Source organism: Myotis daubentonii, chromosome 4 (assembly GCF_963259705.1).
Source record: "Myotis daubentonii chromosome 4, mMyoDau2.1, whole genome shotgun sequence".
NCBI lineage: Eukaryota > Metazoa > Chordata > Mammalia > Chiroptera > Vespertilionidae > Myotis > Myotis daubentonii.
The window spans coordinates 14,016,335-14,035,645 of NC_081843.1; the positions used below are offsets into that span (position 1 = coordinate 14,016,335).

Here is a 19,311-nt window from a genome sequence, read left to right on the forward strand (position 1 = left end):
GCTTCAGCAGCAGCTGGGCACCAGAGCCACTGACAGCGAGTGGTCTGCTGGCTTGGCCTGTTGCAGGCCCTGGGGATAGCGAGGGGTTTAGTGCCATGGCCTGAGCTCCGGTGCCTGCGCGTTCGCTCTTCATGCCGTGGTACTCGCATGCCCCAGACGGACAGGCCCCTCCTGATACCTCCACATTGTCCACAAAGCTTGTGGGTCTGGAAGTTGGCTGGGGACTTTGTCGTCCTCAAGTGCCTGGTTGCTGGTGGGGCTGTGAGTGATTGTGATTGAGGACGGGAGCACCCTGTAAGGTATTAACTTCAGAGCCCACAATTAAATGTGTCCTGCCACCATGGTTATAAGTCTGACATTCTAGGTCATTCCGCCTTTGTCCAACCTCGGGGTATGACTGGTTGTGTGCCATAGCAGACAGCATTCACCCTAAGACCCGGGCTGGACCAGCAGGCTGGTTATCAACAGGCCCCTGAGGATTAGGGTGAGGGTGTGTTTGCAGAGGAATTGGATATGTCAGAGAAACGTGTGCATGGGGGCCCGCAGCCGGCCTCCACCCTGCAGGGACCTAGGGCAGAGCTAAGAGCAGAGGAGTGTGAAATGCAGTCAGTCCCAGGAAGGCAGGAGGGCAGTCCATTCTGCAAAGCAGAAGGGCGGGGTGCTCTTTCCAAGGGAAGAAGGGCTGGGCTGTCAGAGGAGATGGAGCAGCTCTGAGGTGGGGGTGTCCCGCAGGGCAACCTTTGGTGCCATTTCCATGGATGTTGGGGTACTGGGGAAGGGGGCTGTGCCAAGGGGAAGGGGTGGGGGGTGGGGGGAGGGGGAAGGAAGCGCCGTTAAGGGGTTTGGCTGGGAGAGAGGATTGGCACCTGCTCGGCCCCGTCTGACAGCAGCTGCTGGGCCTCCTGGGGCTGAGGCTGCCTCTGCTGTGCTTCCGCTCCCGGGCTGGGCCGCCTCCGAGAGAACGCGACCTAACAAGGACCCGAGTAAGTGCCCTTCCCTCCTCAGGTGGAGGTGGGCGTCCGGGGGCCGGGGTGGGAGAGCACAAAGAGTCCAAGCTCGGAGGGGAGTGGAAGGGCAGAGGGACCGAGGCAGCCCCGGGGTGGGCTGAGCTGGCAGCAGGAGCGTTCCACAGGTGCCCCAACGGATGCTTTCCTCCCTCCGCCAAGTTTCACCCCTGTGGGCACAGGCGTGTTTATTCCATTGCTTTTAATGGGTGACAGCTGTGCCCCCGATCCTCCTGATCTGGCCCTCAGGTGCCAGGCCAGCAAACCCCAGGACCGTGTGTTCCCTGAGAAGAACCCCCAACAAGTAAGCAGTGTGGGCCTGGCCTCCAGGAGCTGCGGGGCAGGGTGCCCACCAGGCTCCGGGGATGGCAAGGGCTTGTCCTGACTCCAGGGCAGTATCTGGCCTGGATTAGCGTTGGATCAGCAATGACTAAAGTGGTCCTCGCCAACATCACGCAGGTCGAGCCCCGAGATGCTGGGGGGACTGGCGCAGGTGATGTTGTTGTAGGTATACACAGGTCGCTGGCCGTCTTCCCCTTCGGAAACGGCCTGGACAAAGCGGGGCACGACAGTGGGATGCTGCAGGGCGAAGGCCCTCAGGGCCCGGAGGGGGCAGCCACAGTGCCAGGGATTGCCCTCCAGCCACAGGCGCTCCAGGCCCGCAGGCTGTGGCACAAAGGTCTGCAACGAGTTGTTCCTGAGGCTGAGGTAGCGCAGCCGCACCAGCGGCGAAAGGATGCTCGCAGGCAGGGCCTCCAGGTGGTTGTGCGAGATGTCCAGCCAGAAGGTGCAGTGCAGGGGCCCCAGGACTTCTGCTGACAGTGCCGACAGCCGGTTGCGGGACAGGAGCAAGTACTCCAGCTTGCCAAGACCCTGGAAGAGCTGACTGGGCAGCTGCGTTAGCTGGTTTGAGGTGAGGTCCAGCTCCAGGAGCTCAGGGAGCCCCCACAGGCTCTGTTCCTCAATGGCCGTGATGCCGTTGTCCTTGAGAAAGAGCCGACGCAGCCCGGAGAGGCCAGCGAAGGTGTGCTGGCGGATGCGGCCCAGGCAGCTGCCCTCCAGGTGCAGGCTGTGCAGCCTGCCCAGGCCCTGGAACACTCGCACTGGAAGGTTCCGCAGACAGTTGCCAGAGAGGTTCATGACGGCCACGTTCGAGAGGCCGAGGAAGGCCCCCGCCCTGACCTCCTGGATCTGGTTGTCATTGAGCGTGAGCACCTCCAGCTGGCCCAGACCCTCGAAGGCCTTGTCCGGCAGCTGCCTGAGGCGGTTGTGGCCCAGCCGCAGCTCCTCCAGGAAGTGCAGGTCCTTGAAGGTGCGGGGCCGCAGGCTGGGGATGGCGTTGTGGGAGAGGCGCAGGACGTGCAGGCCCAGCAGGCCCGGGAAGGTGTCTTCCAGGAGGCCGCCCACACGGTTGTGTGACAGGTCCAGCCAGCGCAGAGCTTTCAGGCCCAGGAACGCCCCCGGGGCCAGGGCGCCGATGTGGTTGTGGTCTAGGTAGAGCTTCTGGAGCTTGGGCAGCCTGACAAAGATGTTGGCCTTGATGGCTCGCAGAGCGTTCCTGCTCAGGTCCAGCTCGCGGAGCTCGCTGAGGCCGTGGAAGAGTGGGGGCTGCAGGTAGGTCAGCTTGTTGCCTGCAAGGACCAGCTCACGCAGATTGACCAGGCCCTGGAACGCGGTGTCGGGGAGCACGGCCAGGCTGTTCCAGCCAAGGTTGAGGTCCCAGAGGTTGGCCAGGCCATGGAAGAGGCCCTCATCCACCCTTCTGAGGAGATTGTTGTTGAGGCCAAGTGAGGCGAGACCCGGCGTGTGCAGGAAGGTGTGAGCCCCAAGGCCGCGCAACTGGTTCCGCTCCAGGTGCAGGTGGTACAGGTTCTGCAGGCCCAACAGCACTTTGGGCTCCAGGCTGGCCAGCCCACTGCCCTGCAGATTGAGGAAGCCCAGGCTGGAGAAGTTGCGGAAGGCTGCCTCGGGGATGGAGGAGAAGTTATTGCCGTCCAGCCACAGGGCCCTGGCGCTGTCCGGGATCCCGTCGGGCAGCCGTGTGAGGTTCCGGGAGCTGCAGAAGACGCTGAGCTCATCTGTGTAGTCATCGTGGCCGCAGGTGCAGATGGCTGGGCACTGCAGGCCCCCGGTGTCCCCTGGCACTCCAGGCTCCACTCCCTCCAGGCCACGGGGGCCCAGCGCTGCCCAGGAGACCAGCAGCACTGCCAGGGCCAGGCCTCCTGCAGGGAGAGGAACTTGGGGAGAGGCGGCACTAAGGGGCTCGGATGTGAACCCCAGAGTGAGAGACCTGGAGCCGTCTAGGCCTCAGCCCGCACGTGTGGGCCACCATTTAACTTAGCACCCATTCCACAGCATGCCACCGTGAGAGGCGGTTCTGCTGATGGGACTAGAGAGGTGTGAGCTGAGGTATGCAGTCGCCCCACTTAAATCGGAAGCAGAAGGCAGGGGTAGGGTGCCCACCAGGTGTTCTCCAGCTCAGAACAATCACAGGATTGACGGGCAATACCTCTTCCAGAGAAAACTAAGGGCTGGCCACGCAGTGATTAGGCCATGTGTCCATCTGTGTCCCTAACAGGACAGTCAGCCGGGCCAAGCTGCCAGGTGGGCCTAGAGGAAGGCGTGAGCGGGAGAATGTTCTGGAGACAGTCTGAGTGGGTACGCGCTTGTTGCCTTTGGAGGCTGAACAGCGAATCATGCGTTTAGCCTGCACCCAGGTACTTGGCCCAGCACCATGGTGAGGGGAGAGACGGTGCTGGCCACAGTGGCAGGCGGGGACCCTAGACCAGTGGCCAGCAAACTGCAGCTCGCCAGCCACATGCGGCTCTTTGGCCCCTTGAGAGTGGCTCTTCCACAAAACACCGACTTCTGTGCATGGGCCACGAAGTTTCAATCGCACTGTATGTGCGCGCCCTCACGTGGTATTTTATGGAAGAGCCGCACTCAAGGGGCCAAAGAGCCGCATGTGGCTGGCGAGCCGCAGTTTGCCGACCACTGCCCTAGACCGTTGGCTCAAGACCGTCAACTCACTGGGGTCGGGTTTTGTTTCAGGACAAAGGGTGCCGAGCTCCCCAGCAGCTGTCCCAGAACCTCTGCTGGCACGGGGCTGCCCTGCAGAGCTTGGGGTCTCGGTGAGGCACAGGCAGTGCAGCAGGACACCCCTCACCCAACTGGATGGGCCTAGGCCCTGCGATGGAACAAGACAGCAGTGGCTTGGCCTCCAAGTGTTGCCTTGGAGGGGTCTCCAGGGCAAGGGCCCTGGTTTGGGGTAAGAAGACACCCACCATGCCTCCCTTGTGTTGCTGTTCTGGGCCCTTAGGAGGAGGGAAAGGTGACCCTCTGGGGCCAGGCTCAGCTGCACCCTCCAACACCCCTGCGGCCCCATTCCCCCCATGGGCTCCCAAAAGTTCAGCCTAGCCAGAGCCGAGCCATGTGGAGGGCTGCAGAGCCCCAGTGGGCTGGGGGGTCCGGGGGGCCTCACCTTTCCTCAGGGCCATCCCGCATGCACAGCAGACAGCAGGTCTGCTGGGGCTGGCTGTCCTGCCTTCTGGATTTCCCCACCTCCAGCGTGGCCAGGCCTGTCACAGGCCAGCTCATCCCTGCTGGCTCTGGGCTCCATTAACCCCCTCCTGTCGGGTGGCCAGGTGCCCTGGGAGTAGCTGGCACAGTGGTGAAACTGGGGGCCTGCGTGCATCCTGAAGCCACCCTCAGGGTCCAAGGTGGGCCATGGTGCAGCTCTGAGGGCCAGCAGGGGCCTGTCCCGTCCCTCCCCCGCTTCTAGCCCAGCCCTGCGGAGTGGGGCCAGCAGGCCGGAGGGGAGGGGAGGGGGGGAGTACGCCTAGGAGGGGGCTGTGAGGGTCTGGTGCTTGGTTAGGTTTGGGGAATCCGGGAAAGGAGCCTCCTCTGCTCGACTCCCCTGCCCTGGATGGGCCTCCTTGGGTAGCTCTCCGGGTCTCCCCACCTAGCTGATGGCCATGTGAGGGTTAAGCAGGAGCCACCACATTTCCCAATGGGCCTGCCCATCTGCCCTGGCACACTGACCACCCCCTTCCTAACTTGGGTGGGGTCGCCCAGCCCAGCCTTGGCTTCTCCTGTGACCTCAGGGTCAGCTGATGTCTGGCCACTGCCCCTCCCCAGCCTCTCTGCTGGCAAATGCCTGGCAGAGCCCAGCCGCCTGGTGTTTGCTTTTCGCAGGCAGGCGCCACTTTCCCAAGAAGAGATGGGGGGCAGGAGGGTGGCCTGGCCTAGGGCCAGCTTCTGCCTGCTGGGAGCCCCCATGCTGTCCTGCAGGCTCCTGTGGGGACAGAGCCACTCCATTCTGTAAATAGGCCGCTGGGATGTGTGCCCAGGGCCTGGCCTGAGGTCAGAACTTAGGTGATGGCTGGCAAGGCTGCTGGAGCCTAGGGGAGCCCCACCACGCCCTTACCCGCCTGTCAGTCTCTGCTCTTCCTGCTCAAACCAGGTACAGTCTGGCCCTCCAGCCATCCCTTCCTCTATGGGGGACCCTCCCTCCCTCCCTCCTGTCCGCTGTGCCTGCTCTGCCTGGGGCGGTGGGCCTGTGTTTGGAAGGGTCTGGAGCAGGCACAGCTGGGTCTGGGGAGGGCAAGGCTTATTGGTTTAAGGGACTTTCAAATGGAACATTTCTATATCCAACTGGGTGGGCAGTGGGGAGAGGAGGGGGCAGGTGGGAGCTGTCCGAATCCTCCCGTCGGGTCTGGAAGATCCTCACTGGGCCCAGGGACTGGAGCCCTCCCCTGCCTCCCCAGGGGCAGCCCCTCCCCTGCCTCCCAGCTGTGGGGTGGCGGTGAGGGGACAGCTTTATCTCCCTCCCTTTTATTGAGCTTGGATCTTTTTCCAGGTCATTTCTCAGCTTCTGAGAAATTATAGATCTGCCTGGGAGAAAGTCCGCACCCAGAAATTTACAGAGTAAACACGGTTACACAGCAGAAAGTGCGGACTCAGCAGGAGTTCTGGGCCAGTGGGGCCCTTCTCCGTGCTGGATCATGAGGCTGGAGCAGGGTGCGTGCACGTGGACAGGGAGAGTTGGTGGTCCTGTCACTGAACATTTGAAGGCTGGGACAGGAAATTCCTGTGATCAAGCTTGCGCGTCTGGGAAAGCCTTACTCAGTGGTTCTCAACCCTCTGGTCCTTTAAATACAGTTCCTCATGTTGTGACCCAACCATAAAATTATTTTTGTTGCTACTTCATAACTGTAATGTTGCCACTGTTATGAATCGTAATGTAAATGTCTGATATGCAGGATGGTCTTAGGCGACCCCTGTGAAAGGGTCGTTCGACCGCCAAAGGGGTCGTGACCCACAGGTTGAGAACCGCTGCCTTACAGGAGTTTGGCAGCTGGGGCTGGCTATTCTTTACATTTTTTTTTTCTCCTTTTCTTTTTAGAGAGAAAGGGAGAGAGAGAAAACAAACATCAATTGGCTGCCTCCTGCACGCACCTGAGGACCGAGCCATAACCCAGGCATGTGCCCTGACTGGGAATCGTACCAGCCACCGTCTGGGGCACAGGACAAAGCTCAACCACCTCAGCCACGCTGGCCGGGGCGGGTTGGGAGCTTTAAATCTGCGAGTTCTGCAGGAACCCGTCCGGAGTAGTCGGGAGCCACTCCGTGCAGGGACTCCTGGACGCCACATGCTGCTCTGTCTGCTCTTACCCCGGAGGGGACAGGGGCTTTCCTTGTCTGTGTCTCCTCCATCCCCGTGAGGTGGCAGCTCAGGCTCACTGGCCGGTGGGCTGTCCTCTCTGAAGTGCAGGTTTCAGTCCCTGGCCAATTTTCTATTTGGTTGTCAAGTCTGAATTATAAGACAATTTAAAAAAAAATCACATTAAGATGCAAGCCATTGTCGGGGTGGGGAGCCCATGCTTTCTGCTCTGTAATTTGCTTTTTGTGCTCTTCGTCATGGTAGTGGTGAGAGTTAGTTTAATGTGGTCTCTCATAAGCTGTTCCTTAAATGTTATGAACTTGATTTCCCAAATACCAACAGTAAAGATGGAAAAAGTCCAAGAAGGTTTTTTCTATGTAGTCCAATTTATCAAACTGGTTTCAGGTCCTATCTGTCACATGACTTTTATGATCTTCTAAAATACCTTGAAAACATGTTACCTTTCACCGTGACATCTGCAGGCTACCTGCGCTCCAGCCCACTTCCTACGCATGTGAGGCAGAGCTCACATTTCATTCTCCTCAGTGGGTCCCCGGGGCTCACTGCCATTTAGTTCGTGGCTGTCCTTGCTCCCTGCTCCTCAGTGTCCACTTCCGCGAGGCCCTTTCTGGGCTCTCCTTGCCCCCTCAGCGTCCACCTGCACCATGGAGGCTTTCCAGTGGGTCTCGGTAGCTGGTGGAGCAGGCCCTCCCTCCACTTCCTCCTCAGAGCACTTGGCTACTCCGTCCTTTGCATTTCCTCATCTGCTGCGGGAGCAGCTTGTCAAGTATCTAAAATGAAGCCAAAAGACTTTTTTTTTAAAGTTTTGTTTTTTTTTAGGCCTGGCCGGAGTGGCTCAGTGGTTGAGTGTCGACCTGTGAACCAAGAGGTCGCGGTTTGATTCCCGGTCAAGGCATTTGCCTGGGTTGTGGGCTGGATGCTCAGTGTGGGGCATGCAGGAGGCAGCCAACCAGTGGTTCGCTTATCATTGATGTTTCTCTCTCCATCTCCCTCTCCCTTCCTCTCTGAAATCAATAAAAATATACCTATTTTTCAAAGCCAATAAAGATTTTAAAAATATAATTTTTTACTGATTGTTAGAGAGGAAAGGAGAGGGAGAGAAACATCCATCAGCTGCCCCTGCACACCCCCTACACGGGGGTGGCATCAAGCTCGCGTCCAGGGCATGTCCTGACCGAAGTCAAACCAGCAGCCTTTTGGTGCATCAAACCAACTGAGCCACACCAGCCAAGCCTCTTGAATTATGAATTGTGATACAATTTGGGGAGAATTGACATCACAATACTGAGTCTTTTGATTTGTGTAGATGGTGTAATTCACTTTTTTATTTAGGTCTCCTTTGGTTTCTCCCTTTCTGTAGATTCTGTGTTGTGATTTTGCATATATTTTTTAGATTATTTTTCCTAGATGGTTGTTACTAGATACTATGATAAATATCTTTTCTCCTTTAACTTTGTGGAGATTGAAATTGTTTGCTAAAAATAGGTTGGGAAAACAAAGTATTAACGGATGTGGTGCTTTTACTCAGTGCTTTCTTTTTCTTTTAAAAAAATATTTTATTGATTTTTTACAGAGAGGAAGGGAGAGGGATAAAGAGGTAGAAACATCAGTGAGAGAGAAACATTGATCAGCTGCCTCCTGCACACCTCCTACTGGGGATGTGCCCACAACCAAGGTACATGCCCTTGACCGGAACCAAACCTGGGACCTTTCAGTCCACAGGCCTACGCTCTATCCACTGAGCCAAACCAGTTAGGGCTACTTAGTACTTTCTTAAACATCTTTATTGATATGTGATTCACACATCATACAATGCATCATTTTATGTATACGTATACAACTCAATGATTATTTTTTTCAATGATTCTTAATAAATGTGTGGAGTTGAGAAATCATACTCATCTAGCTTTAGAACATTCCCATGCAGTATGTGGTCCTCTGTGTCTTACTATATTCACTTAGCGTAGTGTTTTCGGTTTATCCACATGAGAAAGTGTTAATTTTCACTCCTTTTTATGGCTGGACGGTACTCCATTGTATGGATTTGCCCCATTTTGTGTATCCATTCATCAACTGATGGACATTTGGGTTGTTTCTATTAGGGTTATTACTATTAATGCTGCTATGAACATTTGTATATGACCCTTTGTGTGGATGTGTATTTAATTCCTGCTGGAGTGCTTCCTAGGAGTGGATTACTGATTCATATAGGAGTTATGTCTTAACTTAAAACAACAACAACAAAAAACCTGTTGCCCTGGCCAGTGTGGCTCAGTTGGTTGAGCATCATCCTATGTACTGAAAGGTTGCCAGTTCAATTCCTAGTCAGGGCACATACCTAGGTTGCCAGCTGGATCCCCAGTGAGGGCATGCGGGAAGCAGCCAATCAATGTTCCTCTCTTCCTCTTCCTCTCTCTTTAAAAGCAGTAAAAAAGTTTTTTTTAAAAAATGATATTCCAGCCAGAACTGGTTTGGCTCAGTGGATAGAGCGTCAGCCTGCGGACTCAAGGGTCCCGGGTTCGATTCCGGTCAGGAGCATGTACCTTGGTTGCGGGCACATCCGCGGGGGGGAAGGGGGGCGTGCAGGAGGCAGCTGATTGATGTTTCTCTCTCATCGATGTTTCTAACTCTATCCCTCTCTCTTCCTCTCTGTAAAAAATCAAAAAAATATATTTAAAAAAAAATGGTACTCCAGTTGTTCACATCCTCACCAACATTTGGTATGGTTACTTTTTTATTTTGAGCGATTCTAATTTTAATTTGTTTTCTCTGACAATGATGTTGGGCCCTTTTCATATGTTTATTGACCATTCTTATAACTTCTTTGGTGAAATGTTTGTGTATTCAAGACTTTTGCCCCTTTAAAAAAAATCTTTATTGTTGAAAGTATTACATATGTTCCCTTTCCCCCCACATTGACCCCTGCTACGCCCCCCCCCACCTTCACCACCCTATTGTCTGTCCATGGGTTATGTATATACGCATACAACTTCTTTGATCACTTCCCATCCACCTACCCTCCCCTGCCTTCCCTCTGCGATTCTGCAGTCTGTTCTGTGTGCTATGTCTAGATTTATGTTGTTCATCAGTTTATTTTGTTCATTAGATTCCACATATGAGTGAGATCATGTGATACTTTTTTTCTCTCTGACTAGCTTATTTTGCTTAGTATAATACTCTCCATATCCCTCCATGCTGTCTCAAAGGGTAAGAGAGCCTTCTTTTTATTTTTTACTGCTGCATAGTATTCCATGGTATAAATGTACCATAGCGTTTTTATCCATTCATCTACTCTTTTGCCTATTTTTAAATTGAGTTGTCTTCTTAGTAAGTTCTGATTCCCTAGCTTAGTGGTCGGCAAACTGCGGCTCGGCAAACCATGGCTCGCGAGCCACACGCGGCTCTTTGGCCCCTTGAGTGTGGCTCTTCCACAAAATACTAACTTCTGTGCATGGGCCATGAAGTTTCAATCGCACTGTATGTGCGTGCCTGCACGTGGTATTTTGTGGGAGAGCCACACTCAAGGGGCCAAAGAGCCGCATGTGGCTCGCGAGCTGCAGTTTGCCGACCACGGCCCTAGCTGGTTTGGCTCAGTGAGTAGAGTGTCGGCCTACGGACTCAACGGTACCGGGTTCAATTCTGGTCAAAGGCACATGCCCAGTTGTGGGCTCAACCCCCAATGGAGGGCGTGCAGGGGCCAGCTAATCAATAATTCTCTCTCATCATTGATGTTTCTATCTCTCCTTTTCCTTCCTCTCTCAAATCAATAAAAATATTTTTTAAATAAGTTCTCAAATTTTATACATTATGGATACAAGACTTTATATATTTTGAATTATCAGATATGACATTTGTAGGTATTCTTCTCACTCTATGACTTGTCTCCTCATTTTTAAAAATATATTTTTGTTGGTTTCAGAGAGGAAGGGAGAAATAGAAACATCAATGATGAGAGAGAATCATTGATCAGCTGCCTCCCGCACAGCCCACAATGGGGATCAAGCCCACAACCCAGGCATGTGCCCTGATTGGGGGATCAAACCGTGACCTCTGAGTTCATAGGTCAACATTCAACCACTGAACCATGCTGGCTGGGCATGTCTCCTCATTTTTTAAAATGCTGTCTTTTAAAAATATTTTTTTATTGATTTCAGAGAGGAAGGGAGAGGGAGAGAAAGATAGAAACATCAATGGTGAGAAACATTGATCGGCTGCCTCCTGCACACCCCCTTATGGGAATCGAGCCTGCAACCCAGGTATGTGCCCTTGACCAGAATTGAACCTGGGACCCTTCAGTCCACAGGCTGATGCTCTATCCACTGAGCCAAACCGGCTAGAGCTAAAATGCTTTTTGAAGTGCAAGTTTTTTACTCTTAAGTCCAATTTATCAATTTTGTTCTCTTTTATGGCTCACGTTTGGTGTTGTGTCTTACTCTGCCTAATCCAAGATCACAAAATGTTCTCCTGTTTTCTTCTAAAAGCTTGATTACTTTTAGATGTTACATTTAAGTCTATGATCCATTTAGAGTTAGTGTATAATGTGAGATGAGGGTCTAAGTTCACTTTTAATGTATAGATACCCAATTGTCCCAGCACCAATTGTTGAAAAGACTATAATTTGCCCCACTGAAATTTCTTTGCATCTTTGTTGAAGTCAGTTAACCATAAATATAAGGATTTATTTCTAGACTCTCAATTCTGATCCATTAAACTACATGCCTATTATCCTTGCACCAATATATTACTGTGGATTTATAGTAAGTTTTGAAATTAGGCAGTGTAAGTCCTCCAACTTAGTTCTTTTTCAAAATTGGTTTGGCTCTGCCCTAGCTGGTTTACTCAGTGGTTAGAGCATTGGCCCATGGACTGAAGGGTCACAGGTTCAATTCCAGTCAAGGGCACATACCTCGGTGGCAGGCTTCATCCTGGCCCCAGTTGGGGTGTGTGCAGGAAGCAACCAATTGATGTGTTTCCCCCCTCCCTTCTCTCTAAAAATCAATGGGGAAAAATATCCTTGGGTGAGGATTAACAACAAAAAAAATGTTTTGGCTCTTCTAAGTCTTGTATTTCCATATAAATTTTAGGGTCAGTTTACTTTCTCCCAAAAATCCTGCTGGGATTTTGATAGGGATTGCATTGGACCTATAGATCAATTTGGGGAGAATTGATATCTTTTTATTTTTTTTAGTGTTTTTATTTTTACTTGAATTTGTTGGGGTGACATTGGATTATAAAATTATATAGAGTCAGGTATACAATTCCATAATACATCTGTATATTGTGAGAATTGACATCTTAATAGTCTTTTAATGGAATATGGAGTATCTTTCCATTTATTTGGATCTTTAATTTTCCCTTATCAGATTTTTATAGTTTTTAGTGTATAACTCTTACATTACTTCTGATAAATTCCTAAGTTTTTGGCCTATTAATACATAGAAATAAAATGGATTTTTTTTTCATTAATCTATATGCTAGCACCGTGGTCGGCAAACTGCGGCTCGTGCGCCACATGCGGCTCTTTGGTCCCTTGAGTGTGGCTCTTCCACAAAATACCACGTGTGGGCGCGCACATACAGTGCGATTAAAACTTCGTGGCCCATGCACAGAAGTCGGTTTTTGGCCTGGGCGAGTCTGTTTTGAAGAAGTGCTGTATTGATATTTGGCTCTGTTGACTAATGAGTTTGCCGACCACTGTGCTAGGACCTTGCTAAACTTACAAGTTCTGGATTCCTTAGGATTAGCTATATATAGGATCAAGATATTTTTACTTCAACATGTGTACTACTCTTTTCTTTTTTGTGTGTGTGCCTTATTGCACATCCAGTACAGTGTTGAGTAGAAGTAGCAAGAGCAGACATTCCTACCTTGGTCCTGATTTTACAGAAAAGCATTGTCATTTGCCATGAATATGATGCTGATATTTTTCATAGTAGATGCTGTGATAGGCACTAATGCTCCCCCAACCAAAGAAACCCATGTTGTTATCCCTGCAATCATGAATGTCAGGTTACATAGCAAAGGAAATTAAGGTTGCTAATCAGCTGACCTCAAAATAGTGAGATAAGTGGACTTTCCAAGTGGAGCAAATGTAATTACAAGGGTCCTTAAAAGTGGAAGAGGGGTCAGAAGAGGTCCTGCTCTTCTGGAGGAGTCTCCCCCCTCCCCCCCTTTCTGAGTTTGTGAAGTGATTGGTTACTGGTAGAATGCATTAGTGAAGGCATGTGGGCCTGGGCTTCCCTTTGCATGAAGACTTAAGGCTTTTACCAATTCAATTTTTTGTTATAGGTCTGTTCTGATTTTGTTTGTGAGGCAATGTGAGAAGGACTCGATCCACAGTTGCTAGCTTTTGAATATGGAGGCAGGAAGCCAGGAGCCAAGGAAGTAGGCACCTCTAGAATCTAGAAAAGGCAAGGAAACAGATCCTCCCCCCACTGGAGTCTCCAGAAGGAAACAGGCCTGCTGACCATCCAGTGCGGCTCATGTCAGACTCCTGACCTCCAGAACTGCCAGACGGTAAGTCTGTTGTTTTTAAGTCACTAACTTGGTAGCCTTCAGAAATTCTGTCCTTCGTAGGTGGAGGAAGCTCTCTTCTATTCCTAGTCTGTTGAAGCTTTTATTATGAATGGGTGTTGGATTTTGCCAAATGTTTTTCTGCATCCACTGAGATGATATTGTGGGTTTTATCTTTTATTCATTAATATGGTCTACCAGTATTTGAGCCCAGCCAGAATGGCTCAGTGATTGAGCATCAACCTATGAAGTAGGAGGTTGAGGTTTAATTGTCAATAATCAGGGCACACGCTCCTATTTCAGGCTCAATCCCCAGTGAGGGGCTTATAGGAAGCAGCCAGTCAATTATTCTCTCTCCTCATTGACGTTTCTATCTCTCTCCCTTCCTCTCTGAAGTCAATAAAGGGATATATGTGTGTGTGTGTGTGTGTGTGTATACACACACACACATATATATGTATATATATATATACACATATGTATAGATATATACACACACACACATATATGTATATGTGTGTGTGTGTGTGTGTGTGTGTGTGTGTGTATATATATATATATATATATATATATGTTCTATTTAAAATATACCACTTTTAGATACTAGTATAAATATCTACTGCTTTTAGATATTTAACCAACCTTGCATTCCTGTGATAAACCCTATTTGGTAATGGTGTATACTGTTGGTATTGCTATATTTGGGTTGCTAACTTTTTATTAAGGCTTTTACGCCTGTATTCATGAGAGACACTGATCTACATAAGGGACATTGGTCTCGTTTTCTTTTTTTGTGATAGCTTTGCCTGGCTTTGGTATCAGGATAACATTAGACCCATAGAATGAGTTGGGAAGAGTTCCCGCCTCTATTTTCTGAGAGTTTGAGAGTGATTGGTGTTACTGATAGAATGCATATATCTAATTCCACTGGGGTTAGAGAATATGTTTTGTATAATTTCAGTCTCAATATTTATGGTGATGAATTTTGTGGCCTAAGATAGGGTCTATCCTGGAGAATGTTTCATAGGTACCTGAAAAGGATATCGGTGGAATGTTCTTTAAATAAGTAGGTTCACTTGAATGATAGTGTTCAGTCTTCTTTATCCTTGCTGATGTTCTGTCTAGTTGTCCTAAAATCTCCATTTATTATTGCTGAATTACCTGTTATTCCTTTCAGTTTCTGAAATTCTTTTTCCCCATTGACTGCCTTCCACCGCTGCCCATTGAAACCAGACATGAGGTATTTGTTGCTGCAACAGAGGATTGTTATAACAGAAATCACAGAGAAGAAGGAATTGATTATTGGTTGTAGAGCTTAAGTCAAGGTTATGGCCTAAGAATATCTGCTGGCAAACAGAGCAGAACAACTCTAGGCTGGGGTGGGGAGAGTGAAGAGGAAGAGGATGCCCTGCTCCTTGGCCTCTTGCCCCCACACACCACCTGGCCTGAGTGGGGTCCAAGACTGGCTTGAGGGTCTGAGCTCAGAGTTCAGAAAGCAGATAGAGGCACGTGGGAGGGATGTGTGTGTCCTGGGCCTTCCTCTCAGGACCTATCTAGGGACCCTAGGCCAGGCTCCCTGGACTCATGGAGATTGCTTCTTCCCCAGGTCTCTCTGCTGCCCCAGCTCAGAACCAGTCACCCGTAGAAGAGGGGGGACCAGGAGAGGCCTGGTTAATATAGTGATCATAAGTTTCAGAGTACTGGGCAGAGGTGGGGGCTGCACAACGTGCCTCTGAATTGTACATTTTTAAGTGGCTAATTGTATGTTGTATGAACCTCACCTCAATTTAAATAAATTAAAAGGTTTTTATTACTACTAAAACCTAAGTGACTCTGTAGCTAGAGAGAAACGTACCACTGGGACTCGTGCAGGACACACAGATCAGCTGGGTCGCTGTGGAAGAAACAGCAAGGACCTGGTCAGGCCCGTGTTTGGCCCGCACGACAGAAGACCACACTCAGGGAGCAGCTCCCATGGGCATCAGCAAAGGGTCAGACCAAACGCACAGGGACAAGGCTTAGTGAGAGATGGAGCCCGCAGCCAGAGCAGTCAGGAAATACTTCAGAGTAAAAATCCTCAGCCCTAGCTGGTTTGGCTCAGTGGATAGAGTGTCAGCCCGCAGACTGAAGGACCCCAGGTTAAGATTCCGGTCAAGAGCGTGTACCTTGGTTGCAGGTTCCCCAGCCCTGGTTGGGGTGCGTGCAGGAGGCAACCAATGTGTCTCTCTCACATCGATGTTTCTGTCTCTCCCTCTCCCTTCCACTCTCTAAAATTCAATGGAAAAATATCCTCGAGTGAGGATTAACCGAAAATAAAAATCCTCAGAAGGAAGAGGGAAGACACTGGCTAGGAATCAGTAACAAGGACTCTGTTTCTGTTTGATGGCATCATTTCAGTCCACCTCGGATGCCTGAGCCATTGTCAGGGAAGATGTGTCGTGCCTGACACTGGGTACTCAAGGATTTTTCTTTTCTTTTTTTTTTTTTTTAAGGATTTTTCGCTTTCCTCGAGTAGTAGAGAAAGCAGGAGCCCGAAGCAAGAGGCAAACAGCAGCTAGAGCTCTGTCGGGGAGAGGGAGCCCAGATAAGGACATTGCAGACATGATTAGTAAACGCAGGAAAGAAAAACTCACCAAAAGCAGCTGAAGAAGAATAGAAGTAGCCCTATAACCACTAAAAATACCCACAAAAGAAGACACCAGGCTCAGACTAGAATTGCCTTCTACAAACTTCTGAATAAGAAACATTCCTAAAAAAAAAAATGTTTATCATTTACCAGAACTAGACAGACTCTGAGAAAGGAACCAGCAGCTGACATTCTGATGAAATGGGATTTAGCCCAAGACTCTACTGGCAACTTCGCACTGAATAACTTCATGTAACTCCCCAGACCAGAGGAGAATGGCCAGCTGATGCAGAAAAAGCAGGTGGTAAGATCCAGTTCCCATCCTGGATGCCTTCTCGCAAAGAAGAAAGGAAGGCCCGTGCTCAATGTAATGACAGGTACTCAGCCTGACCGCTACCCTTGAGGAGAGGAGCGGCCTCGGTGCCCATGGTGCCACACCTGCCACTTCCTCCTGGCAGCACCACTCCCCTGCCCTTCCTCTACCTGATGGTTCCTCTCCGGATCCAGACCTATGAACGCCTGAGATCTCGACCTCCCGCACGACGGCACCTGCCTCCAGGCTTTAGGACTCCCCACACGCTGCTGACTCCTCACGGGCATTTCCAGGTGGACCTTGCCTTGAACTTCCCTGCCTACCCGGCTGTTTCATAGGCATTTAAACTCAGCTTGTCCAAACCTGACCTCCCACGACTCCAGTGAGTAAATGGACATGGAATCCCCTTAACTTAGCACTCACGGCTCAGATCCAAGCTGGGAGCAAACGCCTCTGCCTGCACCTCAGCTCACTGGGAACTCACCTCTCACCTCCACCTGCTGCTCCCGCGACACTCGGAGAATCCTAGTAGGGTCAGCTGCAACCTGCCTCTGCACATCTGAGTGTGGGCGCCAATCCTCCCGTGCCCTGTACCCTGACCCACTCCCCTCCCCTCTGCCCTCACAGCCTCGCTCTTCCGCAGACCTGCCCCGGCGCCTCTGCACTTGCTTTCTTTCCCACGTATCTGGGCAGCCTGCTCCCTAGATCCCCTCAATTTTTACTTCATGGCACCTCCTCCGTGAGGCCTCCCCTTGGGTGCTCTATCCCTAAGTGTTTTTTCTCTGCAGTGCTCCCTCCATCAGACCTGCCAGCACTTCTATCATCTCTGTCTTCATCCCTCAGGATGAAGCTCCACAGGGAAGGGACTTCTGTCTGCTCACTCCGAGTCCCTGGAGTGTCCACATCAGCACATTCAGACATTTAGGAAACCAGTGAAGTCAGAATAAAGGCCAATGTGTCCACTTGCCTCACTTCAACAGGGAGATCTGGAAAACCACATCCCAGATGGAACTCAGAGGGTCTACAAAGAACAACATCAGGGTGAGCAAGTTTAGTGGGTTCCCAGCAACAAGGTCCACGGCCCTTTACTTTCTGACCACTGGGGACCTTTAAATGAAGGTGCCATTTACAACACATCAAAACCCAAAGTACCTGGGACCACACTGTCCCAGAGAACTGGCCTCTGGGAAGGAAGTTCTAAAACCTGGTGAAAAGACATCTGACAAATAATAATTTCTCTGGCCTTTATCCCTATTGAGGGGAAGGAGCCTCGAATTCCTTAATATGCCCCTGGCCCCGAGCTTACACTCATGAGGTGACTCAGTGAGGCTGTCACCAAAAAGGCCTCCCTATGATCGGAGGGTGGGTGGGTGGGCAGGGCTGGAGTTCAGTCACGTGGTCAGCGATTCCATAGCCGACACAGTGACACCCCGAACTAACTGGCCTTTCCTGTGGGTGAGCACCCGGATGTGCCCGGAGGGAGACACGCTTGCACTCCACAGGGAGGTACAGTCAGTGCTCTGGACCCTCCCGACCTCACCCTGTGGGTCTTTCCACTTGGCTGGTCTTGGTTTGAATCCTTTATTCTAAAACTGCTATCATATCCTTTATAATACAATCAGAAGTACGGTGTCTCTCTGAATTCTAAGTCATCCTACTGAGTTATTGAATCCGAGGGGGTCATGGGAAGCCCCCGAATTTGTAGCCAGTTGCTCAAAGTGCAGGTGGCCTGGGGGTCCCAGGCTTCCAGCTATTGTCTACGGTGAGGGCGGTCATGTTGGGGACCGTGCCTGTCACGGGTGGGTCCGTGCTAACACTGGTGGTCAGCACCACAGGTGCGCCTTAGTGGCACTGCGTGGACAGCACCAGAGACCCAGTGGGTGGACAAGCAGCATGTTCACCCGAAACTCTCCAAACCACACACAATCATTTCTTCCCAATCTAGGGAGTCAGTATCACTCCAGTCCGAATTCCAGATAGAATATCCTGATGTTATACATAAGGGCAAGGGCCATCACTCTCCTACAGGCGGAGGCTGGGTCGTGTCCGTCCTGGAAATGAACTGCCCTAAAGCTGCAGAGACGGGAAGGGGCCGGCGCCAGGACAGCGGGCACAACAGACATGGAGCCACAGGGCATGCGGCACCTGGGACACTCCCCAGCGCTGGCAGGGCCGACGGAGAGGGGCACCGGGTATCCAGTCACCAGCATAAATAGCATTTCCACATGAATTATAAACAGTGTGAAAAGCAAAACAAAAACGACTGCGTGAGATTACAGGAAGGCATAGAGGAGAGAAAGCGTTGTTAAACAAGACACAAAAGCGTTTACCGTGATGTGAAAAAGGATGCATTTGACTATAAGAAATTAAGAATTTCTTCAACAGAGCACCAGAGTCTGAAGCTGGCAACAAACTAGGTGATAACTGTCCACACCCACGACCAAAGAACTCGGGGAGTTTGCCTCATGGAGTGAAAGGACTCTTGGTCAATAAGAAGCAAAACCCAGTAGGAAACCACCGGGAGCCGTGGTCCGTGCGCCGTGCTGGAGGGGCCAGGTATTCTAATTCACACATCTTTCCACCAGCGCCCGCTGCCGCTGCCGCAGGGACTGGAGGGCAGGGCTTCCAGGCTGTGGCTCCAGACACAAGTCCAACCTCAACCGTGAGACCACCTGCAGCCCAGCTACAGAGCCAGAGCCCACCAGGTCTCGGAGGGCGGCTGCAGGACCCAGCACACCCAGGTGAAAGCACCCATTCTTTTCTTTCAATCCTCACCTGAGGCTATTTTTCCACTGATTTTTTTAGAGAGTAGAAGAGAGAGGGAAAGACAGAGAGAAACATTAATGTGGGAGAAACACATCGACTGGTTGCCTCCTGCATGAGCCCTGACCAGGGCCCAGGCCGGGGAGGAGCCTGCAACCAAGGCATGTGCCCTTGACTGGAATTGAACCCAGAACCCTTTGGTTCACAGGCCAACGCTCTATCCACTGAGCCAAACTGGCCAGGGCAAAGCACCCATTCTTTTTTTTTTTTTTTTTAAATAAATTTTATTGATTTCAGAGACAAATGGAGAAAGGGAGATAGAAACATCAATGATGAGAGAGAATCATTGATCAGCTGCCTCCTGCACGCCCCCTATTGGGGATCGAGTCCACAACCCAAGCATGTGCCC

At 51.0% G+C, this 19,311-nt stretch overlaps 1 protein-coding gene across 2 annotated transcripts; it reads right to left on the reverse strand.

The window, feature by feature from the left end:
• IGFALS (insulin like growth factor binding protein acid labile subunit) lies at positions 1-6,640 on the reverse strand. Of its 2 annotated transcripts, none has more exons than XM_059692661.1 (2): positions 4,486-6,640; positions 1-3,241 (listed from the first exon to the last, which is right to left on the reverse strand). In XM_059692661.1, the coding sequence occupies exons 1-2, from the start codon at positions 4,499-4,501 to the stop codon at positions 1,425-1,427; spliced, it is 1,833 nt and encodes a 610-aa protein (XP_059548644.1). In that variant the 5' UTR covers positions 4,502-6,640; the 3' UTR covers positions 1-1,424. The 2 variants fall into 2 exon arrangements, with proteins under 2 accessions (XP_059548644.1, XP_059548646.1); XM_059692663.1 differs by having other exon boundaries at positions 1-3,226; positions 4,486-6,639.
• Positions 6,641-19,311: the final 12,671 nt, after the last annotated feature.